Below are 25,497 nucleotides of genomic sequence, written 5' to 3' on the forward strand. Positions count from 1 at the left end.
ATTGCCTTACTCCAATTATGTATTTTTACTCTAGATACCCTGTTCTTTTCCACAGCTTATCTAAACCTCATGATACTATGATCACTCTTCCCTAAATGTTCCCCTACTGACACTTGCTCCACTTGACCCACCTGATTCCCCAGAACCAGATCCAGCAATGCCTCCTTCCTCGTTGGGCTGGAAACATACTGATCAAGAAAGTTCTCCTGAACTCACTTAAGAAATTCTTCCCCCTCTCTGCCCTTTACACTATTACTATCCAAGTCTCTATTAGGATAGTTGAAGTTCCTCTTTGTCACTACTCTACAGTTCTTCCACCTCTCTAATTTCCCTGTAGATTTGCTCCTCTGTAACCTTCCCACTAGTTGGAGGCCGATAGAATACACCTAGTAGTGTAATGGCACCTCTATTATTTCTTGACTCTAAGCAAATAGATTCTGTCCTTGATTGCTCCAGGACATCCTCTCTCTCCAGCACTGTAATATTCTCCTAAACTAACAGCATTGTATGAAAAGGCCCAAAATAGTGCAAATCATGGCAACAGCATATGAAGAATTTCTGCAGTCATGTTTTTGATTCAAGTTTTTTTTTTAGGATTTTATAGAATTTCCTAAAAATTTATAAACAACCTCCTTTCTTTCCTTCCCTATCTTTCCTGAACACCTTATATCCAGGAATATTAAGTACCCAATCCTGCCCTTTTTTGAGTCAGGTCTCCATTAACACCACGATATCATATTCCCACGTGACTATTTGGGCCTGCAGCTCACCAATCTTATTTACCACGCCTTGTGCATTTACACATATGCATTTTAGACCTTCTCAGCACATTCTTGTTTTATCATTAGCACTGATGCTGCTACTTTTCCAATAAAGTGCTCTTAATTAGAGACGGGAGCAGCAGCTTACATGAACAACCGGAAAACTGTACCTCTCTGCCGTTAATTTGCTTTCCAAGGCTTTACAGAAGCATGATTAGAGTTAGTTGGGCGTACCTTCCCTTGTGAATACTCTGAGGAAGTAGTCACTCAGAATGTTTATTATTTCATGCTCATCCTCCGTTTAAGCCCATGTGCATCTTAATATTTTCTCACTTCCTCTCCTGACAGCCCTCTTGCTGTTGTAGTACTGCAAGAGTATTTTTACCTCCTGTTCTGCCTCTACAGGGAGGAGCTGAAACTGGGACTGGCAGGAAGGAGGCGTTGGGAGTGGGCAAGTCTGGTGAGCGCTCATGATCAACGTGACTGTGACCTACAGATTGAGAATTTGTGGTATACTAATGGAGAATCTCCATTGTATGTGTGGTGGAGTATACCTTACATACTACTGCACTGTGCCGTGGACCTCTGCATCATTTTGTTCTGTTTATTATATTCACTGTTATCCATTTTATTTATTTCACATTCTATTGTGAATTCAGATTCGCTCCATGATGGTTTTTGAACATACCCGCTTTAATAAAACTTTTAAAAGGGGTTTCCCTGCCACTTGCAAGTTGTATGGAACGTTTTGTAGCAGTACTCACATCTAAACGAAATACAATTATATTATCCTGCGGCACTGCTGAAAAAAGTAGACGGTTTTAGATTATAAAGAACCTTTGGATCACCCTATAAACACCATATCGCACCAACACTTTTCCCACTGGCAAATATAGTGCCACTGCTCTTTATACTGAAGTTGACAAACTGGATACAAATCCTGCTGCAGCACACCAGTTAGAAGTTTAGTTGCAAAGTGCCCAGGACGTAGCAGCCTTTACAAAGCAAACACCTCCACAATGTATCCAGGGCTTTCTGAAACTTGTGCAATGAGCTGACAAACCAATAAACTTTACCTGCAGCCAGTACAGCTGGGCACGTAAACTCCTGTGATGTGCTGACTGTTTATATTCAATGTGGATCCCCGATAGAAAGTTTCGCCTGATGCTCATTCGTTGAGGCAACCGGGTTTCCATCATGTGAAAATGAACCTAAAAACACACGATAATCAGGCCATTAAAATAGAAACTGCATTACCTAAGCTAGCTGCTAGTACATTATCCTGCACTCCGACTATTACATTGGGCTCAATTTTCCCCAGTGATCTGTGCTGTTTTTTTGCCGCGCACCGCTTTTTTTGACCTAAATTTAAATATCCAAGTTTCCCCAAAGATTGTGCGCCAGCGTAACTCAGTTAGTTACGATTTTTTTAGATTAGTTTTTTCTTTGCGTCATAGGGGAAGTAACCTGATGTCTGCGCCAGTTTTTCACATTTATGCAAGTTTGGCCAACTTACATTTCTCCCAGGACAGCATATGTGACCTCTCCCAAAAAACCTTCTGGGCACTTACGAAAAACCAGCACACATTAAAAAAAAAACATTGGTGCAGAACGGCGCCACTGTTTTTAGACAAAGTTTTGGAAGGCGTCAAGAACACATGAAATATTTATCATGAAGCTTCATTTTTTTAAACTTAAAATGCAGCAAATGGAAGTCTAATGCAATTCTTTAATTTTGGATTTTTTTTCAAAGTGCCACGTTCACCACTGAACGTCTCCAAACCGGGCTCGAAGGAGCTGTACTGGGATTGTGCGCCCACAGCAATCACCTCAAAAACATCCTTGTTTTTTCCACGCATGCGCAGAAGTGGGGGGGGGGGGGGCATCGTTTTCTCGGCGCAGACATTAGGCTCCACCCCCCAAAGCTAAAGGACAGGCTGCGCGGTGCCAAATTCAAAAAATGGAACGGGGAAACTTGTTAGTTTTTTTTTGGAGTAGTCGGGGCCAAAAAAAACGGGTGTAACTTTTGCAATACGCCAAAAAACAGCATTGGGGAAAATTGAGCCCATTGTTTTGCATCACTGCTAAACTGCTGCAACCATTTTACAAACAAATAGGTATACATTCCTTTATGTACACAAACAAAAGGGCAAGTATATGTAAAAGGTAATACTATATAAAGCTTTTATTTTGCATGACTATGGAGTAGGAAAGACTGCTATTCCATTTGCCATTTATATTGTACAGTTTTCCTCAAAACCTATAGCAGTTTGTCTCAGAATCCCCCAAACTGGGGGCAGAGGAGGGGAGGAAAGGCAGATTGGTCGGATAAGGGTCCCATTCATTCTCCCTGTCCAATGAACACTGTTTGGAAGAATACATGTCAGTTAGTTATGATGCTTCCCGATGCATGCCCTCGCTGCACACAGCACTGATCTATGCTGGGAACGCACAGAACAGAAGATGGCCCAGAACAAGCCTTTTTTTTTAAATACACAGAGGAACTCTGAAAAATGCTGGCAAATGTTGCTGTCGATGTGGGGGTAATGGAGGGGCAGAGAACAACTTCAAACAGGAGTCTTCGTTAAATGATGGCTCACGATAGGAGAAAAAAAAAAAGAGGAGCCATTGAGCAACTTGGCGAGCTTTAGAAGTTGGAATAGTTAGACTGACAGAGGAGGCACAGCGAGTTTGCATTTGTGGCAAGAAAAGAAATTCTACTGTTTCTGGGCTGGCATGTCCATTGGAAGCCAGCCTCGACCAGACAAGTACTTTGTGTTTTTATGTTACCTCCAAGTTGCTGTCCAACTTTATCCAGTGTTCTGGGGTCTTTGAGGTCAGGTGTGTCTGGTAGGCCTGTTCCAAAAGGTTGATGTGTTTTTGACTAAATGGCCTCCAGCGTTGCTTCCGTTTCATTTCCCACACAACACCAGAACTAAAGTCAGAATGAAATACTGATTAAAAACATCTCTGGCTTTAATTAAACTAAATATACAACTATTTTGGTGTGCTAAGTGATGCCAAGGATGAGGAGTGATAGAAATAAAACTTTCAGAAACAGCCCCAGTCTCTACACACATTGTCACTTATCTGCCATCTCACCACGTTTCAATCTCGTCCCTCTCCAGAAACACATAATTATCCCCAAACCATTTATAGAGTTTACTTCAATTCACTGATAATTTTATGGCACAACCCTTGACTAAAATATTCTGTTGGACTTCACCACTTTTTGCTAATTTCCTACATGTTTTACTTGTACTCCACGTTATTTGAACTTCTCATTACAGTGAATAATTTCATTGACTTTTTCCTATCCTACATTCTCAAGAGTAATAACAACCTTTGGAAGATTAAGCAAGAACAGTGTACAGTAGTCCAGATGATGCCTGACCAAACCTGACCCCTTCTAAATTCCTCACAACCTGTCAAGCCCACATTTGCAACTACCCAATCTCTTGTTTTTAAACTAAGCCTGTGATTCCTCACATGCCTTCTGAAAATCCAAGTATACATATCACTACGACTCAAGTCATTTAAGACCTTTTTCTCCTGAATCAAAGCTTTTCCCAGTGTTCATCTGTTGAATCGCTCAAAATAACTTTGAAGGTTTTCCTTACACTAGTGTGAAGCTTACTGCTCCAGTTTCTACAATATATCTCTTCACCTTTTTCAAATAGAGGAGTCCTTTTGGCCACTCATATAGAAACATAGAAAATAGGTGCAGGAGTAGGCCATTCGGCCTTTCGAGCCTGCACCACCATTCAATATGATCATGGCTGATCATGCAATTTCAGTACCCCATTCTTGCTTTCTCTCCATACTCCTTGATCCCTTTAACCGTAAGGCCCACATCTAACTCCCTTTTGAATATATCTAACGAACTGGCCTCAACAACTTTCTGTGGTATGATTCTCTTATGATTCTCATACTCTTTGAATTTAACAATCTTAAAAATGTTACTTTTAACTTTGCTAATTTCTGGTTGCATCTTCTTTAAGACCAGGTTAGTCTACTCTGAGCGCATTCACCCTTTGTATAACCATCCCTTGTGTTATTTACATACTATCGAGCTCCTCCTTTGCTGTTGCTGGAAATCTGATGTCAGACATGGGCTCCTTCCCTCTTCTTAAATAAAACTGGGTCTGAGGCAACTATTACATAGTTAACTAGTTCTTCATTCTCGGATTGCAACTGGCTACCATTGTTTAGTGTGTATATATTTATCATTTGCAAAAAAATGTTTTCTCTTAGCACTTTGTATTTTTTTTAAACCTGCTTTTGCTTATCTTGATCATTTATCCCATCTTCCGATGTACCCAATACCTTGTATGTTTTGAAAGCTTTCTGCTTATATCCCAACATGGCAGCTCAAACTACATTGTCCAGTTTCTTTTCATTTGGTTTTGATTTAGCTGTCATATACTTTATCTTTGGCCTCACCAAACAGTTCAACAAAGATCCAACTGTTTTAATTAGCAATTTTGCAACCAAAAAAAAAATCACTTTTCCCTTCATGGCGGCCATTTTTAAGTCACTGTCCTTTCTGCATACAAGATTAACCGTTTTAGTTATTGGATGACGATCATTGTTTCTAAAACCTTTTGCATTCAGGTCCTCTTTGTGGGTACTGCATATTGTTAGAAGTGGTGCAGACTGCTGCTTCACTTATTTTGCTTTAAACATGTGAGCTAGTTCCTCAGATGACTCTGAGTAGGCAGGCCAGATAGAACACCAAGGCTCCAGTTCGATCCCAGGCTGTGCTGACTTGGCTCATCTCACTGTCGGTTTACAGAATCTTAAAATGATATCGCACAGAAGGAGGCCATTCAGGCCTTTGTGCCCATGAAAGCACTATACAATTAGTCCCACTTCCCCACTCTTTTCCCATCACCCTGTATTTTGTTCCTTTTATATTCAATTCCCTTTGGAAAGCTATTAATAAATCTGCTTCCAACACCCTTTCAGGCAGTGCGTTCCAGATCACAACTCGCTGCATAAAAAAAATTCTGATTATCCCCCTAGTTCTTCTGCCAATTAGGTTAAATCTATGTCATCTGGTTAATGATCCACCTGCCAGCAGAAACAGCTGTTCATTTTTTACTCGATCAAAATCCTTCATTAGTTTGAACATCTCTATTAAATCTCCCTTAACCCTCGCTGCTCATAAGCGAACAATCCCAGCTTGTCTAGTCTCTCCACATGACTGAAGTTCTGTATCCCTGGTATCATTCTGTAAAATCTCCTCTGCATGCTCTCCAAGGCCTTGAGATCCTTCCTGAAGAGCAGTACCCTTGTTAACGGTTCTCTCTCCTCGGGTACAGTTCCCCTCTCCTTCAAATCTGCTGACACATCACCCCTCTTCTCAAAAAGCAACCTTTGACTCACTTTGCTTGCCAGTTATCGCCCCATTGTGGGCCACCCCGACCTGCGAGAGAATATCTCCGCAGGTTGGTGCTATAAAAAGAGCTGGAGCAAGCTACTGCAGCTTCCAGCGCGAATCGCTCCAAGTGTGCGACGGCTTCGAGGTAGGCGACTGGGTGACATCATCAGGACCCAGGTCGCTGTTTGGAACATGGGCAGGAACATCGGCAGGGCCCTGGTAAAGCAGAGAAGCGGGAGGTCGTGGAGGATTTGCGACAAGTGATCGGGGCGGAGGAGTGATGAAACATTAAAACATTGAAACATCTGTGAACTCACGTGGAAGCAAGTCATCCTCGTTCGAGGGACTGCCTATGATCGCCCCACCTCCAACCTCCCTTTCCTGTCCAAAGTACTTGAATGTATTGTCACCTCCCAAATCCGTGACCATTATTCCTCGTCACAAACTCCATTCCCTAACCAGTGGCTCCATCCCTCTCCCTAGCATCAATCTGAGGGTGAACAAGACTGTTCGTAACCTAGGTATGATATTTGACCCTGAAATGAGTTTCCAGCCACAAATCCGCAGCGTAACTAAAACCGCCTTATTCTGCCTCCGTAACATTGCCTCAGCTCTTCTGCTGCCAAAACTCTCATTTCATGCCTTTGTTACCTCTAGACTTAACTACTCCAACTCACTCCTGGCTGGTCTCCCACATTCCACACTATGTAAACTTGAGGTCATCCAAAACTCAGCAGCTCGTGTCCTAACTCGAACGAAGTCCCGCTCACCCATCAGCCCTTTGCTCGCTGACCTACATTGGCTCCCGCGTAAACAACGGCTCGATTTCAAAATTCTCATCCTTGTTTACAAATCCCTCCATGGCCTCGCTCCTCCCTATCTCTGTAATCTATTTCAGCCTCAAGTCCACAAGATATCTGCGCTCCTCAAATTCTACCCTCTTGAACATCCCTCATTATAACTGCTCAACTATCGGATCGGTGGCCGTGCCTTCAGCTGTTTGGGGCCCCAAGCTCTGGAGCTCCTTAACTCTTTAACCAAGCTTTTGGTCATCTGCCTTAATTTCTTCTTTTGTGGCTCAGTGTCAAATTTATCTGTTTTGTCTGTAACACTGTTGTGAAGCACCTTGGGACGTTTTACTTCGTTAAAGGCGCTATATAAATACAAGTTATTATTACTACCCAGAATTGTACACAAAACTCTGGCTGAGGCCTTACCAACGATTTATAAAGGTTTAGCGTAATATCCTTGCTTTTGTGCGCTATACCTCTATTTATAAAGCTTTAAGAACGTATCTTGCCACCTGCAAAAATTTGTCTCAAGTGAACCTCCAGAGATCTCGGTTCCTGCACCCCCTGTCAAACTGTACCATTTCGGTTAGAGTGACTCTCTTCTTCACACTTCTCTGCATTAAATTTAATTTGCCCCGTGTCTGCCTATGTCCTACTACCTTCCTCTCTGTTCATTACATTTCCAAGTTTCGTATTAACTGCAAACTCTGAAATTGTGCCCCGTATACCCAAGTCCAGGTCATTAATATACATTAAAAAGAGTATTTGTCCCAATACCAATACTGGGAGTCACCACTGCACAATTCCCTCCAATCTGAAAAGGTAATCGTTCACAACTACGCTCTGCTTTCTGTCTCAGACAACTTCGTATCCACGCTGCCACTGCCACTTTAATCCCATGGGCTTCAATCTTACTAAAGTCTATTATGTGGCACTTACCAAAAGCCTTTTGAACATCCACGTAAACAACATCATTTGCACCACCTTGATCACCATCTCCATTATTTCATGAAAGAACTCGATTAGGTTTGTCAGACACAACTTGCATTCAACAAGTCTGTGCTGGCTGTTAATGAACCCATGCTTTTCCAAGTGAAAATAAATTATTTTTTTTTTACCTGCTTGGTTTTTCTTACATGTCTTGTCTTCTGCCCGCCAGTGAAACATTAATTGAAGTATCATCAGTAACACACAGACTAATTTGTTCACACTCAATACCACAGATCAAGGGTCCCGAGTTTTAATCTAACAGGGTGATTTTACGAGACTTGGTGCACCAGACACTGCACAAGTTGTTTGGCACAAAAGACTTGGATTAGATCCTCATCTCCTTGTTTTATAATTGATGGAATGGCTTCAGTATAACCACTTACCTCTGCACTTCAGCTATTGCAATAATGAATAAATTATGGGATGCATTGTAAATTAGAACCATGATGATTGGCAATGGTTAGGGATGACATTTAGGATAATTAACAGGTTTAAAATCTAATTAAAGATATGGGAGGCATTTAATATATTTTTTAACAGCAACGTGCATCAAAATAGGTCACATTGTTTTTTTCATACCAGTTTTCTCTCTTTCTCTCCAAGTGCGTGTTGAATCCAAGGGCAACGTTTGCGTGTGGCCACAGCAGCAAGTATCAGTGGATTATTTGATGTGGGGCATCACAGCTGAGCCCCATCCCGTCCTCAAGTCAATGCCAAATGCAGGTACTTCTGAGAGGCGTTGTTGGACAGAGACTAAGGGGCGGAAACGCGGCTCACTTACCGCTGTTTTTACCGCCGCGGTGGATGCGGTGGCCTCTGGCGCGAAATTCCGCTCTTTGGCTTTTTGGTCATAACGGGGGTGGAAGTGCGGCAACAAGCGGAAGTTTGCACACTGGAGGGACAGAGGTTGGGGGCTGGGCAGAGTGTCCGCCGCTGTCACTCATCAGCGTAGCGCTGATAACATCATCACGCTGGGGTGTCACCACGTCACTCCCCTTTACTTAACGGGAGAGCTGCTGCAAGCTCGGTGATTCTTTAATTAGGTTCACTGGGCCACCAGGGAGGGTTTCGGCCGGTCCAGCAATTGTGGTGGGGGGGGGTGGGGACGCGGATCACTGCCGGGATACCGCTGGAGGGCAATTTTCAAAATGGCGACCATTTCACGAGAAATCGGCAGTCATTCCACTCCACAGCGTGGTCGACGATAACAGGCCTTAAGGGAAGGGGCAATTTCGGCCCCTAAGACTTACAACCTTGGCTGATTTTCCTTCACTATAATAGGGGCACCAAGAGGGGGTGCCAGGCTGTCTGTTGGCGGCCCGGCCAAATTCAGGACCATAACTGTCGGACCGACCTGGCAGTCAGCCGACAAAAAAAGTAAGATGGCGGCCACAGTAGTGCGCCCTCCTCTTTAATGGTAGCCGTACCACCATTTTGAACACTCCGCAAGCACAGTGCACCGACAGAAAAAGCTGAATTTCGCGTTCAGGGGGCGGGGAACATCGGTCGTGCGTGCTCCAATGGCGCTCTGAGGACGGATCAGCAGCAGCGGAGCAGTAGTGGGAGGGGCACGCGGATCACTGCTGGGATACCGCAGGAGAGCAATTTTCAAAATGGCGGCCATTTCACAAAAGATCGGCGGCCATTCCACTCCACAGTGCGATCGATGATTTCCGATAGTAACAGGCCTTAAGGGAAGGGGCAATCTCGGCCCCTAAGACTTGCAACCTTGGCTGATTTTCCTTCGCTATAATAGAGGCACTGAGCCAATTGTAGCCCAGCAAAGAATTAACGCCTTGGGGAGGAAGTTTAGTAAAAGTGAAAATCTAAATTTTAGAACCTACAAGCATGGCTCCCCACAGGGAGTGCACGATTTGCATCTAACTTCTATTTACACTCTTCTGGACCATAAGAAATAGGAGCAGGAGTCGGCATTCGGCCCTCAAGCCTGCTCCGCCATTCAATAAGATCATAGCTGATCTTTGATTTAGCTCGACTTTCCCACCCAATCCCCACATCCACTGATTCCCCAAGAGTCCAAAAATCTATCTATCTCAGCCTTGAATATACTCGATGACTGAGCATCCACAGCCCTGTGGGGCAGAGAATTCCAAAGATTCACCACCCTTTGAGTGAAGAAAATTCTCCTCAGCTCAGTCCTAAATGGCCGACCCCTTATCCTGAGACTGTGACCCCTGGTTCTCGACTCTCTAGCCCGGGGAAACAACCTCTCAACACCTCCCCTGTCAATCCCCCTCAGAATCTTACATGTTTCAATGAGATCACCTCTCATTCTTCTAAACTCCAGAGCATATAGGCCAATCTACTCAATAGATCTTCACAGGACAACCCTCTCATCTCAGGGATCAACCTGGAAAGTGAATGACTGAAGACAACAGGCATTTTGAGCTATTTCAGCTGATTTAAAATTGTATTGCCAAACAGGCATTCTGTATTTTCATCGCTGTGGTTACAGTGCGGAATTAAACGCTTATACTGGAGCAGATCCATTGTAAAGTAAAACAAGGACAACTGCATCCATGCAAAGGTAGGGAATACATTCTACATCTCTTGTGGAGTCTGGTACACTGAGGCTTGTGCAATCAGTCTGCTTTGATGATACTGACTCAGAAACAATGCTTTCAATATTTAAGGTAGAATTTCAAGAGTAGCAGAGAGAAGCTTTACATCGTTACTCTTACAATTCAATGCTGTAAACAGTTTTACCAGAAGGAGGCAAAAGAAATGAAGGGGTAACGGCAGTTAGAGGAAAAAAATAATTAAGAAAAAACATCTGTGAACATTGAAGAGGAAAACATTAAAAAATTGATACTCATTAAAAAGTAGCTTGAAGGCAGGCACTGAGGTATGATATAACCATATTAATTTTTAAACTTTAAAACAAATGTTCTCTCAGATAATGTGCATCAAAAATGTAGCAACATGCATATATCATATATACTCGTGTAGAAGGTGCCCATCAAAACGTCACACGTGAAATCACTCCCCGTTTAAGATGAGGGTCAACATTATGAAACTTCTATCCACTAAACCTCTCACCCTAATGTTGGCTGGAATCCACAAATACATTTCCTCTCTCTTCTTTCATGCCTAAAATGGGCATGTTCCGGTCAGTCAGTTGCTTCACTCCTTCCGCGAGCACTGCGACATTTAAATAGCAACACTCCCTCTCCACTTCCCTCGTGGCTCCTGCTGATAAATCACCTCTGCGTGTCTGTCCTGCTGGGCTGTCTCAAGACAGTACAGCAGGATAGATATTACCCTCCCGTGTTTTTAGTCCCAAAGAGAGACACAGATTTCTCATCTTATACACGAGCATATATGGTACATCCAAAACAGGAAAGCATGCCTCAACGGTGGATCATTCATAGAACCTTATTTTCGATATAGATGGTCCTAGTTTTATCAAGAAAACATCCATGTCCAGCCAGTTCCCTTCTGTCTTATCATCACCTTCCCATTCTCTGCATGCACAGACAAGGCAATGCAAATGTGTACAGGTGGCCGGATCACCATGGACCGATACACATTTGTTGCTTGTCCAAAAGAAGTGCATATGCCTGTGACTCTCTCCCTCATAGGAAGCTTTGTGTGAGCAATGTAAGTTACAGAGCCCCTCGCATAGTTGCTGGTGTAGGGGACCAAGGTACACGTGTGCTATTTGGAACTGACGCTGCACGGTCAGATATGATGTGAACTCATTCCCACATGCAAGGAGCAATGCTAACCTGCTTGTGGGCCAGCTGAGCGACAGCAATTTAACCAGTTTCGTTGAGCTGCAACTTAATAAGTAGGTACTGTACTTCAATGACTGTGCCTTTATATACAACATACAATTCTTGAAATAAAATACGGTGTTATCAAAAATATTTTTTCAACTTTACTACACAAACGCAAGGGAAGAGTACCATGCTTTTCAACAAGAGGATGTGACATTCTCTTCGTCACTCGAAGATAAATAAAGAGAATTAAAAGTCTCAGAGTTCCATGCCGAGCAGGTCACATCATGTGGGGCAGAATTTACTTGGTCTCAAAGCTAAAAGATGGAGTACATTTTATGCTGCATCAATACTGCACTTTTAGCAATGACTTCAGCTGCAATGTATTGAGGTTACACTCCTGCCTTCAGAAGGGCAGACCTCAATTGGTGGTTGCCCCGGTCAAGAAGGCATACAGAATGCTTGCCTTTATTAGCCGAGGCAGAGAATATAACAGCAGGGGAGTTATGCTTGAACTGTATAAAATACTGGTTAGGCCACAGCTGGAGTACTGCATGCAGTCTGGCCACCCCATTACAGGAAGGATGTGATTGCACTGGAGAGGGTAGAGGGGAGATTTACGAGGATGTTGCCAGGAATGGAGAATCTAAGCTATGAGGACAGATTGGATAGGCTGGGTTTGTTCTCATTGGAACAGAGGAGGCTGAGAGGAGACCTCATTGAGGTGTATACAATTATGAGGGGCCCCGATAGATTGGATAGGAAGGACCGATTTCCCCGAGCAGAGTGGTCAACAACCAGGAGGCATAAATTTAAAGTAATTGGTAGAAAGTTTAGAGGGGATTTGAGGGGAAATGTCTTCACCCAGAGGGTGGTGGGGGTCTGGAACTCACTGCCTGAAAGGGTGGTAGAGGCAGAAACCCTCACCACATTTAAAAAGTACTTGGATGTGCACTTAAAGTGCCGCAACCTACAGGGCTACAGACCGAGAGCTGGAAAGTGGGATTAGGCTGGATAGCCTCTTGTTGGCCGGCGCAGATGGGCCGAATGGCCTACTTCTGTGCTGTAAATTTCTGTGATTCTATGATTCTCTGCCAGGAGCAGCAACACAAAAAGCTGTTGCCTTCTTTTGTGGCTCGGGACAGGCTGAGCACTCAGCCCATCAGCAAAGCAGTCCCCACCCCCCACAGCTGGCCCGTATGGATCTCACCCTGCTATTGGGCAAATATTAGATAGTCACTAATAAATCCAACAAGGAATTCTGAAGAAACTCCTTTGCACAGATAATGTGGAACTCGCTACTACAGGGAGTAATTGAGGCGAATAGCAGAGATGCATTTAAGGGGAAACTAGATAAATACATGAGGGAGAAAGGACTAGGAGCACATGATGATAGGGCGAGATAAAAACGGGTGGCAAGAGGTTGGTGTGGAGCATAAACACTGGCGTGGGCCTGTTGGGCCAAATAGCCTGTTATGTAAGGACCATGGCCAGAAATTAAAGTTGTGACTGTGAATTTCAAAATAGTTCCACATCAAAACATCAACCATAAGTATCAGTGAAGTAAGGCACCATGATTTGGAATAGAGACAAATATTTTACCATTTACATACATGGAAAATTGGTAGTATCTGATTCAAGTACAGTAATGACATGCATAATTTGCATCTCGTTCATCTTTTCCTGCCCCTCAAACACTTCCCACCCTCTCTACACTTAGAACATCTACACTAAAGCAACTTCAAGAAAGTAGTTGCAGTTATTATGGCATGTTATCATGTCCACAGGATGTGCAAAAGTGCTTTACCATCAATGAATTCTTGGAAAAGCTGCTGCACTACTGGTCTGAAAGATTGGGGGCTCGGGGTAATGATGCAGAGATTGCCGGTTTTTCCACAGTTGAGGTGTGAATTCTCTTTAAGCTGTGTTTTCCTTCATATTTATTGTGAATTTTAACAGTTCCAAATACGGCTATCAATCCGCTATTTAATTAGTTCTACTGTAATGTCTACCCCCGTTGATTTTAAGTTGTTTAATTTGCATTGTTTGTTAATATTTTCTCTGGGCACAAAGAAACCCCTATGCGGCTTTATTTAAATCCCTCAATGCAAGTCACTGGATGAGTCAAAAATCTTTTCAAGCCACTAAAAGCTCATGATCATAGTTGCTCGCATCTACGTAAAGTCATTTACTTAAACCGCTCTTGTTCAAGAAGAAAAACAAAGCTTACCTGGTAATTCCTATATAAGCAATTTCTTGTTTGCTTTCGTTGTTGATGAGCGACAGTCCGAGGCTGTGAAGTGAAATTGTAATTCCCTTTTCAAACTGTTTCAAGTCCTCAGCCTGCCGGGCTTTAGATACAACAGCCACATCTTCAGTGAACAGCAACATGCGCTGCCGCCCGTCGAGGAAGGATACCCAGTGAATCTGATTGTTCTGCTCCCAGAGAAACTGCCCAAACTGATCCTGTAAAAAAACGAAGTTATTCCATCAATGAGACAACCGGGGCGGAGGACTTCCTTCGAAAAGCTCTTGGTTTTATTTATTATGCTGGTTGACATTGCACTCACGTGAAAACAAGACAACTCCTTGCGGCTAACTTTCCTCTGCTTGGCGCCAGGATACGCTTATTGCCGGGGTGAGAAGCAGAAGGAAAAGGGGTGCGGAATAGTGGAATGCAGTCTCTTGTGCTGTGCTCTGCAGTTACATCTGTGACCTTCCCTGAAAGCAGGCACAGCCCCAGCACCTGCAGCAGATGCAATCCCAAGTGGACCAGAGTGTTTGGGTTCCTCTGCCATTTCTGGGCGAGAGCCATTCCCCAAGGGATGTTCCGCACTGTGTGAATGTCAGGCTCGTGCAAATCATCCTAACCCAAAAATTCTCATTCATTCTCAAGATGTTAGCAAGACTGGCAAGGTCAGCATTTATTGCCCATCTCTCGTTCCCCTGAAATGGGGGTGGTGGGGCCTTCTTTAACCACTCCAGTGTAGTGGTTTGATATAATGGAGTGGATTGCTAGGCCACACCAGAAAGCCGTTAGGAGGCAACCACGCTGATGTGGGACTGGAGGCTGGACCGGGTAAGTGTAACAGGTTTTCTTCCGTAAAGGACATTAATGGGTTTTTATACAAAACGACAGCTTCATGGTCACTCTTGCTGCCGCTAATCTTTTGATTCCACATTCTTTTTTAAACCATGCTGGAATTTGAACACACAACCTCTAGACAGTTAGTCTACACTGCAGCAGTGGTTATGTTACTGGACTAGCCCAAGGGCCCAGGGGCAGCACGGGCCAGCCCATACTGCGATATGTGTGCGCACTAGGTCTGTGCAGCAGAGCAGGTCTCTAGTCGTCTTGGTTAACCCTTGCCACTGGACCAAGACCTAGCTCTGTCAAGCCCATGTGGTGGCTGGTGTGCAACGGCCACCCCACGTTAAAAAAATCCACGCACAGGCATCTTCCACCCTTCAATATGTAGTTCGGGATCTGGACTATTAGGTCCTTCACTGAAACACCTGTAAACTTTTTGACGTGGAAGCAAGTCATCCTCGATTTGAGGAACTGCCTATGATGATGACTGGACTAGTAATGTCGACAGGTTCCACAGGCAGATCCACCTGGCTTACATCCAGACCAAGGGGTGAAAGGCGAGGGGCGGAATCTACGCCAATATGTCAGTACAAATGATTCGATTGGTGTTCTACATGCAGGCTTAAGTCAATGTCCATGAAGGCATTAAGTCAGAATGCTCATTTTGGCCACAAATACATTCCTTCAATATCTCTCTCACTGAACTCTCAGGAGTAGCAGCAACTGCAAGTACTCAACAGGCCTACTCCTGAGGTCCCCACCATGGCAGAAGCCAGTCTTCAGTCAATTCGATTCATGCCATGCGGTATCAAGAAGTGGCTGAGTGCACTGGATATAGCAAAGGCTGTGGGACCCAGCAACATCCCGGCTGTCGTGCTGAATACTTGCGCTCCAGAACATCTATTCTCTGGAGCACCGAGACAGACCTGGCAGATGGGATAGGGCCTATATGTTCAGTCCAACAGCAAAAACAGTGCTGCAGCACCTCAACGTGTTCTAATGGCTCAGTTACTCACTGACTAAACTCGGAGCTCATCGCGCGAGACCTTTCTTTGGGTTCACTTTTACAGGCAATACCCACGAACCTTTAACAGGTCCAGTTCTCCAGTTTTCCATGAACAGCCCCAGTTAAGTTTCCGGATACCAGTAGGGTCAGCCCATGCAAACAATCGAGCCTCTCCGGGGCCAAGTATCAACTCGTCCTGCACTCCACTGTAGGGGAGAAATAGATCAATAAACTACTCGTGGACATGACAGTTCATTTAGCAGTTAAATTACCCCTGTACTGGAATAGAAGTATGTTAATAGAAACTAACTCCTGTACATTACAATTGCTTTGTTTATGTATTAGCAATTCAAAGATTCAATGTACAATACAGAGAAACTAGCATATTCCCCTGCATCATTTACCGAATTGCATAAGATACACAATCCTTTCTTTTTTTTAAAAATCACAAATAATTGTGTAAAATGGTAATAAAATCATAAATGCTGTCATAATTATTAAGCTCAACATACACACAATATGCAGCAAGGCAGAAGTACACCTCGGGTCTCAGATAGCATTAATAAACTGTCCCCGTTCACCCCACGATGTAACCATTTTACTTTGTGCGTGTGTGTGTGTGTGTGTATATACATAGAGCACCGGTGTAGAGCGTCGGTCACTTTCCTTATTAGGTGCCCTTGTGCAGTGCACCAATACCTGGTCAGAACACCAGAGGTCCACTTTGTGGAAGGAGGAGGGGTCAGAGTGGTCACAGCCATTGTGTACATCATGTGTTCAACTGTTGAGTGGGGCCAGTGGCCGGGGGGAGGCCCGGGCTTCGCCAGAGAGATGGAGGACCGAATGCCTGCCCTCAGTTTTCTCACCATCTCACCGAAGGGCGTTGCTCAGCGCCGAGCTTACGGCTCACGTGCCGCCATAGGCAACTAGGCTCATACAGCGGAGTCTGGTCTCCAGTCATCTTGGAACCTCTCGCCACAGGACCAAGACCTTGCTCAGCTAAGCCCGTGTGGTAGCCGGTGTGCAACAGCCACCCCACATTAAAAGAACTCACGCACAGGCATCTTCCACCCTTCAAAAATGAAGTTTGCGACTTGGAACGTCAGGACCCTCATGGACAACTCCACTGTCTGTCCCACCTGTGACAGAGACTGTAATTCCCGTATTGGACTGCAGTTACCGGAGAACTCAGTTTTAGAGTGGAAGCAATTCTTCCTCGATTTCGAGGGACTGCCTATGATGATGATGATGATGATGATGATGATGATGGAGAACATAAGGCATGTAACCTGTTGCCAGCCCTCGGCAAACGGCACTCAAAGTAACCGCAAGGTCATGGACAAAAGTGACTCACCCACTTGAAACCGGAACTGACCACGGGGGAGGAGGGGAGTGCCAGTGGGGAAACACATGGTTCAACATCTGCCGTGCTCAAACTAAATTATTTTCTATAAACAATGATTGCTCTCGAATTATCAACAACAACAACTTGCATTTATATAGTGCCTTTAACGCCCCAGGCGCTTTACTGGAGTATTGTGAGATAAAAAATTTTATACCGAGCCGCACAAGTAGAAATTACCCCAGGGAGTTTGGTCAAAGAGGTCGGTTTGAAGGAGCATCTTGAAGGAGGAAAGAGAGGTTGCGAGGTGGAGAGGTTTAGGGAGGGAGTTCCAGAGCTTGGGGCCCAGGCAGCTGAAGGCACGGCCACCAATGGTTGCACGATTACAATCAGGGATGCTCAGGAGGGCAGAATTAGAGGAGCGCAGAAATTTCTCGTATAAAGAATCATCAGTATAAAGAAAACAAGTTGTATTTATACAGTGCTCTTCATGTACCTCAAGATGTTCCAAAACGCTTTATAGCTGATGAATAATAGTCACTGTTATTTTGTCATCATCATAGACAGTCTCTCGAAATTGAGGAAGACTTGCTTCCACTCTAAAAGTGAGTTCTCAGGTGACTGAACAGTCCAATACGGGAATTACAGTCTCTGTCACAGGTGGGACAGACAGTGGTTGGAGGAAAGGGTGGGTGGGACTGGTTTTCCGCACGCTCCTTCCGCTGCCTGAGCTTGGTTTCTGCATGCTCTCGACGACGAAACTCTAGGTGCTCAGTGCCCTCTCGGATGCACTTCCTCCACTTAGGGCGGTCTTTGGCCAGGGACTCCCAGGTGTCGGTGGGGATGGTGCACTTTATCAAGGAGGCTTTGAGAGTGTCCATGTAACGTTTCCTCTGCCTACCTGGGGCACGCTTGCCATGTAGGAGTTCTGAGTAGAACGCTTTGGGAGTCTTGCGTCGGGCATGCGAACACAACGTGGCCTGCCCAGCAGAGCTGGTCGAGTGTGGTCAGTGCTTCGATGCTCCATGATGATATGCAAGCTGTGATCCTGACCAACGGATCCACCACAGGCCCAATCAACGTCCGGGCCGGGGTCAAGCAGGGCTGCTTCATCGCGCCAACCCTCTTCTCGATCTTCCTCACTGCAATGCTCCACCTCAACAAGCTCTCCGCTGGAGTGGAACTTAACTACAGAACCAGTGGGAACCTGTTCAACCTTCGTCGGCTCCAGGCCAGATCCAAGAATGTCCCAACCTCTGTCGTCGAACTACAGTACACGGACGACGCTTGCATCTGCGCACATTCAGAGACTGAACTCCAAGTCATAGTCAACATCTTCACTGAGGCGTACGAAAGCATGGGTCTTGCACTAAACATCCGTAAGACAAAGGTCCTCCACCAACCTGACCTCGCCACACAGCAGTGCCCCCCAGTCATCAAGATCCACGGCGTGACCCTGGACAACGTGGACCACTTTCCATACCTCGGGAGCCTATTATCGGCAAGGGCAGACATCGACGACGAGGTCCAACACCGTCTCCAGTGCGCCAGCGCAGCCTTCGGCCGCCTGAGGAAGAGAGTGTTCGAAGACCAGGCCCTCAAATCTGCCACCAAGCTCATAGTCTACAGGGCTGTAGTAATACCCGCCCTCCTGTATGGCTCAGAGACATGGACCATGTACAGTAGACACCTCAAGTTGCTGGAGAAATACCACCAACGATGCCTTCGCAAGATCCTGCAAATCCCCTGGGAGGTTATTTTGTAGGCAAAAGCCAACAGCCAATTGTACACGAAGATCCCACAAGCAGCATGTGAAATGCACTAACATTTCGTTGTTTTGGTGGCGTTGGATGATGGAGGAACATTAGCTGGAACAACGGGAGAGCTTCCTATTCTTCTTCAAATAGTGCCGTGGGATCTTGTGTGCGACTGAACAGACTGAGCCGTAGTTTAACTGGTCACCCAAAAGACACCGCCTCCGACAATGCAGCACTCCATCAGTATTCACTCAAGGAGCAGCCGAGATTGCCGAGTGAAGCTTGAACTCTCAACTTTTTGACTCGAAGGCAAGGATGCTATCACTCAGTAAAAAGAAGGAACAGCTTCTGTAATTACCCTCTCTGCCTCTCCCCCTTTCAGACCCACCTTTGGTTTTGGTTACCCCTCCCACTATCTCCTCCTTTGGTTTGGCACTGATTTTTGTCTGATTACGCTCCTGTGAAGCGCCTTGGGATGTTTTTCTATGTTAAAGGTGGTACATAAATGTAGTTGTTGTTCTGTTTCTCTCTCTTTCTCTTGCAACAGTTGTGCTCCATAGTATGTTAAATGTGAAATGTTTCCGTTAAAAAAGTTGTAAATGTTATTCTCCTGCTCATTTTCGCATCATTTGAAAAAATAAACATAAGAACATAAGAAATAGGAGCAGGAGTTGGCCATACGGCCCCTCGAGCCTGCTCCGCCATTTAATACGATCATGGCTGATCCAATCATGGACTCGGGTCCACCTCCCCGCCCGCTCCCCATAACCCCTTATTCTCTTATCGGTTAAGAAACTATCTCTGTCTTCAATTTATTCAATGACCAAACTCAGAAATCGCATTACAAAATGAGGAAACACACAGTGAAAGTACCATGCTGATGCATGCTGGAAACTTTGCACAATGTGCAGACACCAACTGCTGGAGCTTGAGAATTTCAGGGAGAAGTGAAGTTGCCATCTCCCTTCAGCTGACAGATGCAGGGAGTTCTTCAAATGTCCCCTGGCCCAGATTCTGCCCTCAAACACCACCAACAACAAATGAACTGGTCATGCCTCGTATCGTTGTTTGCGGGATTGAGCGCGCACAAATTGATTCAACTGAAGAGCTGCAGTGCCAATTTCACATACCTTTGCTTGAAGCGAAACTTAACTGCGGTAGTGTGATTGATGATCAGGGCAGGTGCAGAACCATCATAATAGTCTGTAAAAGTGATTACTGTGGCATGGTCCGCAACATTCACATCCACTATAACTCCACCGCACTGCCAAAACAAAAAATGCAGCAGAGCCTTTAGAATATCTCATACCTCTGCTCATTATTGGATTCTGAAACATATCATTGCAAAATAATTATCAGCAGTGAATTTGTAGTTTCTTTGCGGTTGACATTAATTGCTGCATAAAGATTATAAAAAGAGAATCTCATCATATTTAAAAGATGAGAATGAAAAATGAGGCTTCTTTATAAATTTTGTGAAATACATAATTGGTATGATTAACAGAGAGATGGGTGCATGTGATGTAAGTGAAGTATTTCACAGTATTCATTCCCTTCACTTGCCAACTATTATTAGCAATTTTGATTAAATTTAATTAGGTTTATTAATTCTCTGTTGTAGATCACGAGTTTTGTTCGCACTTCTGTGCAGTTCAATTGCTCAACTGTTGTCAGAATATAGCTGTGCAACATGCAAGTCAATCTCTGCAGCAGTAACCTGCTCGGATAATAGAAGAAATGATGAGACAATATGCTCATTTTCGGGTTCTATGCTGGATATATTGAATGTCAGCAGTGACATTTGAGTAAAACTCCACAGATGGTAGTCACATATATCTTTAGGATGGTGAAAAATATCTCCAAAATGCTGCTGCTTGCATTCTATCCTGTCCTCATCAACCTCTATGTCCCAAATACATCAAATACAAAAATGCTCATGTTCGTTCAAAAATCTTTCAACAGCTTCACTCCACTTTTAGAATCATACCATAGTACAACACAGAAGGAGGCCATCCAGCTCATTGAGTCTGTGTCGGGACTTTCAAAGAGCAATCCAGTTAGGTCCACTCCCCGACTTCTACAGCCTCCCAGACCCAGGCCCTCGCTCTCCCAGACGCCCAGGCCCGCGCCCTCGCTCTCCCAGACGCCCAGGCCCGCGCCCTCGCCCTCCCAGACGCCCGCGCCCTCGCAGACGCCCGCGCCCTCGCCCTCCCAGACGCCCGCGCCCTCGCCCTCCCAGACGCCCGCGCCCTCGCCCTCCCAGACGCCCGCGCCCTCGCCCTCCCAGACGCCCGCGCCCTCGCCCTCCCAGACGCCCAGGCCCTCGCTCTCCCAGGCCCTCGCTCTCCCAGGCCCTCGCTCTCCCAGACGCCCTCGCTCTCCCAGACGCCCTCGCTCTCCCAGACGCCCTCGCTCTCCCAGACGCCCTCGCTCTCCCAGACGCCCTCGCTCTCCCAGACGCCCTCGCTCTCCCAGACGCCCTCGCTCTCCCAGACGCCCTCGCTCTCCCAGACGCCCTCGCTCTCCCAGACGCCCTCGCTCTCCCAGACGCCCTCGCTCTCCCAGACGCCCTCGCTCTCCCAGACGCCCTCGCTCTCCCAGACGCCCTCGCTCTCCCAGACGCCCTCGCTCTCCCAGACGCCCTCGCTCTCCCAGACGCCCTCGCTCTCCCAGACGCCCTCGCTCTCCCAGACGCCCACGCTCTCCCAGACGCCCACGCTCTCCCAGACGCCCACGCTCTCCCAGACGCCCACGCTCTCGCCCTCCCAGACGCCCACGCTCTCGCCCTCCCAGACGCCCACGCTCTCGCCCTCCCAGACGCCCACGCCCTCGCCCTGCCAGACGCCCTCGCTCTCGCAGACGCCCAGGCCCTCGCTCTCGCTCTCCCAGACGCCCAGGCCCTCGCTCTCGCTCTCCCAGACGCCCAGGCCCTCGCTCTCGCTCTCCCAGACGCCCAGGCCCTCGCTCTCGCTCTCCCAGACGCCCAGGCCCTCGCCCTCGCTGACGCCCAGGCCCTCGCTCTCGCTCTCCCAGACGCCCAGGCCCTCGCTCTCGCTCTCCCAGACGCCCAGGCCCTCGCCCTCGCTCTCGCTCTCCCAGACGCCCAGGCCCTCGCTCTCGCAGACGCCCAGGCCCTCGCTCTCGCTCTCCCAGACGCCCAGGCCCTCGCTCTCGCTCTCCCAGACGCCCAGGCCCTCGCCCTCGCTCTCGCTGACGCCCAGGCCCTCGCTCTCGCTCTCCCAGACGCCCAGGCCCTCGCTCTCGCTCTCCCAGACGCCCAGGCCCTCGCTCTCCCAGACGCCCAGGCCCTCGCTCTCCCAGACGCCCAGGCCCTCGCCCTCGCTCTCGCTGACGCCCAGGCCCTCGCTCTCGCTCTCCCAGACGCCCAGGCCCTCGCTCTCGCAGACGCCCAGGCCCTCGCTCTCGCTCTCCCAGACGCCCAGGCCCTCGCTCTCCCAGACGCCCAGGCCCTCGCTCTCCCAGACGCCCAGGCCCTCGCTCTCGCTCTCGCTCTCCCAGACGCCCAGGCCCTCGCTCTCGCTCTCGCTCTCCCAGACGCCCAGGCCCTCGCTCTCGCTCTCCCAGACGCCCAGGCCCTCGCCCTCGCTCTCGCTGACGCCCAGGCCCTCGCTCTCCCAGACGCCCAGGCCCTCGCTCTCGCTCTCGCAGACGCCCAGGCCCTCGCTCTCGCTCTCCCAGACGCCCAGGCCCTCGCTCTCGCTGACGCCCAGGCCCTCGCTCTCGCTCTCCCAGACGCCCAGGCCCTCGCTCTCGCTCTCGCTCTCGCTCTCCCAGACGCCCAGGCCCTCGCTCTCGCTCTCCCAGACGCCCAGGCCCTCGCTCTCGCTCTCGCTCTCCCAGACGCCCAGGCCCTCGCTCTCGCTCTCCCAGTCGCCCAGGCCCTCGCCCTCGCTCTCGCTGACGCCCAGGCCCTCGCTCTCGCTCTCGCTCTCGCTCTCCCAGACGCCCAGGCCCTCGCTCTCGCTCTCCCAGACGCCCAGGCCCTCGCTCTCGCTCTCCCAGACGCCCAGGCCCTCGCTCTCGCTCTCCCAGACGCCCAGGCCCTCGCCCTCGCTCTCGCTGACGCCCAGGCCCTCGCTCTCGCTCTCCCAGACGCCCAGGCCCTCGCTCTCGCAGACGCCCAGGCCCTCGCTCTCGCTCTCCCAGACGCCCAGGCCCTCGCTCTCCCAGACGCCCAGGCCCTCGCTCTCCCAGACGCCCAGGCCCTCGCTCTCGCTCTCGCTCTCCCAGACGCCCAGGCCCTCGCTCTCGCTCTCGCTCTCCCAGACGCCCAGGCCCTCGCTCTCGCTCTCCCAGACGCCCAGGCCCTCGCCCTCGCTCTCGCTGACGCCCAGGCCCTCGCTCTCCCAGACGCCCAGGCCCTCGCTCTCGCTCTCGCAGACGCCCAGGCCCTCGCTCTCGCTCTCCCAGACGCCCAGGCCCTCGCTCTCGCTGACGCCCAGGCCCTCGCTCTCGCTCTCCCAGACGCCCAGGCCCTCGCTCTCGCTCTCGCTCTCGCTCTCCCAGACGCCCAGGCCCTCGCTCTCGCTCTCCCAGACGCCCAGGCCCTCGCTCTCGCTCTCGCTCTCCCAGACGCCCAGGCCCTCGCTCTCGCTCTCCCAGTCGCCCAGGCCCTCGCTCTCGCTCTCGCTCTCCCAGACGCCCAGGCCCTCGCTCTTGCTCTCGCAGACGCCCAGGCCCTCGCTCTCGCTCTCGCAGACGCCCAGGCCCTCGCTCTCGCTCTCGCAGACGCCCAGGCCCTCGCTCTCCCAGGCCCCCAGGCCCTCGCTCTCCCAGGCCCCCAGGCCCTCGCTCTCCCAGACGCCCAGGCCCTCGCCCTCGCTCTCGCTGACGCCCAGGCCCTCGCTCTCGCAGACGCCCAGGCCCTCGCTCTCGCTCTCCCAGACGCCCAGGCCCTCGCCCTCGCTCTCGCTGACGCCCAGGCCCTCGCTCTCGCTCTCGCTCTCGCTCTCCCAGACGCCCAGGCCCTCGCTCTCGCTCTCCCAGACGCCCAGGCCCTCGCTCTCGCTCTCCCAGACGCCCAGGCCCTCGCTCTCGCTCTCCCAGACGCCCAGGCCCTCGCCCTCGCTCTCCCAGACGCCCAGGCCCAGGCCCTCGCTCTCGCTCTCGCTCTCCCAGACGCCCAGGCCCTCGCTCTCGCTCTCGCTCTCCCAGACGCCCAGGCCCTCGCTCTCCCGCTCTCCCAGGCCCTCGCTCTCCCAGACGCCCACGCTCTCCCAGACGCCCACGCTCTCCCAGACGCCCACGCTCTCCCAGACGCCCAGGCCCTCGCTCTCGCAGACGCCCAGGCCCTCGCTCTCGCTCTCGCTCTCGCAGACGCCCAGGCCCTCGCTCTCGCTCTCGCTCTCGCTCTCCCAGACGCCCAGGCCCTCGCTCTCGCTCTCCCAGACGCCCAGGCCCTCGCTCTCGCTCTCCCAGACGCCCAGGCCCTCGCTCTCGCTCTCCCAGACGCCCAGGCCCTCGCCCTCGCTCTCCCAGACGCCCAGGCCCAGGCCCTCGCTCTCGCTCTCGCTCTCCCAGACGCCCAGGCCCTCGCTCTCGCTCTCGCTCTCCCAGACGCCCAGGCCCTCGCTCTCCCGCTCTCCCAGGCCCTCGCTCTCCCAGACGCCCACGCTCTCCCAGACGCCCACGCTCTCCCAGACGCCCACGCTCTCCCAGACGCCCACGCTCTCCCAGACGCCCAGGCCCTCGCTCTCGCTCTCCCAGACGCCCAGGCCCTCGCTCTCGCTCTCCCAGACGCCCAGGCCCTCGCTCTCGCTCTCCCAGACGCCCAGGCCCTCGCTCTCGCTCTCCCAGACGCCCAGGCCCTCGCTCTCGCTCTCCCAGACGCCCAGGCCCTCGCTCTCGCTCTCCCAGACGCCCAGGCCCTCGCTCTCGCTCTCCCAGACGCCCAGGCCCTCGCTCTCGCCCTCCCAGACGCCCAGGCCCTCGCTCTCGCCCTCCCAGACGCCCAGGCCCTCGCTCTCGCCCTCCCAGACGCCCAGGCCCTCGCTCTCGCCCTCCCAGACGCCCAGGCCCTCGCTCTCGCCCTCCCAGACGCCCAGGCCCTCGCTCTCGCCCTCCCAGACGCCCAGGCCCTCGCCCTCCCAGACGCCCAGGCCCTCGCCCTCCCAGACGCCCAGGCCCTCGCCCTCCCAGACGCCCAGGCCCTCGCCCTCCCAGACGCCCAGGCCCTCGCCCTCCCAGACGCCCAGGCCCTCGCCCTCCCAGACGCCCAGGCCCTCGCCCTCCCAGACGCCCAGGCCCTCGCCCTCCCAGACGCCCAGGCCCTCGCCCTCCCAGACGCCCAGGCCCTCGCCCTCCCAGACGCCCAGGCCCTCGCCCTCCCAGACGCCCAGGCCCTCGCCCTCCCAGACGCCCAGGCCCTCGCCCTCCCAGACGCCCAGGCCCTCGCCCTCCCAGACGCCCAGGCCCTCGCCCTCCCAGACGCCCAGGCCCTCGCCCTCCCAGACGCCCAGGCCCTCGCCCTCCCAGACGCCCAGGCCCTCGCCCTCCCAGACGCCCAGGCCCTCGCCCTCCCAGACGCCCAGGCCCTCGCCCTCCCAGACGCCCAGGCCCTCGCCCTCCCAGACGCCCAGGCCCTCGCCCTCCCAGACGCCCAGGCCCTCGCCCTCC

General features: G+C 49.9%; 1 protein-coding gene across 2 annotated transcripts in view; it reads right to left on the reverse strand.

Annotated features, from left to right (window-relative positions):
• The window catches only part of vps13c (vacuolar protein sorting 13 homolog C), a 385,292-nt gene that overhangs the window by 51,424 nt on the left and 308,371 nt on the right, over positions 1–25,497 (reverse strand). For both annotated transcript variants that reach the window (XM_070865206.1, XM_070865205.1), the window contains 5 exons: positions 19,992–20,125; positions 15,842–15,968; positions 13,896–14,131; positions 3,552–3,696; positions 1,838–1,972 (listed from right to left, as the gene is read on the reverse strand). In XM_070865206.1, the coding sequence (XP_070721307.1) occupies positions 1,838–1,972; positions 3,552–3,696; positions 13,896–14,131; positions 15,842–15,968; positions 19,992–20,125 (777 nt within the window). The remainder of the gene's footprint in view (positions 1–1,837; positions 1,973–3,551; positions 3,697–13,895; positions 14,132–15,841; positions 15,969–19,991; positions 20,126–25,497) is intronic.

Source organism: Pristiophorus japonicus, chromosome 21, assembly GCF_044704955.1.
Source record: "Pristiophorus japonicus isolate sPriJap1 chromosome 21, sPriJap1.hap1, whole genome shotgun sequence".
Classification (NCBI taxonomy): Eukaryota; Metazoa; Chordata; class Chondrichthyes; family Pristiophoridae; genus Pristiophorus; species Pristiophorus japonicus.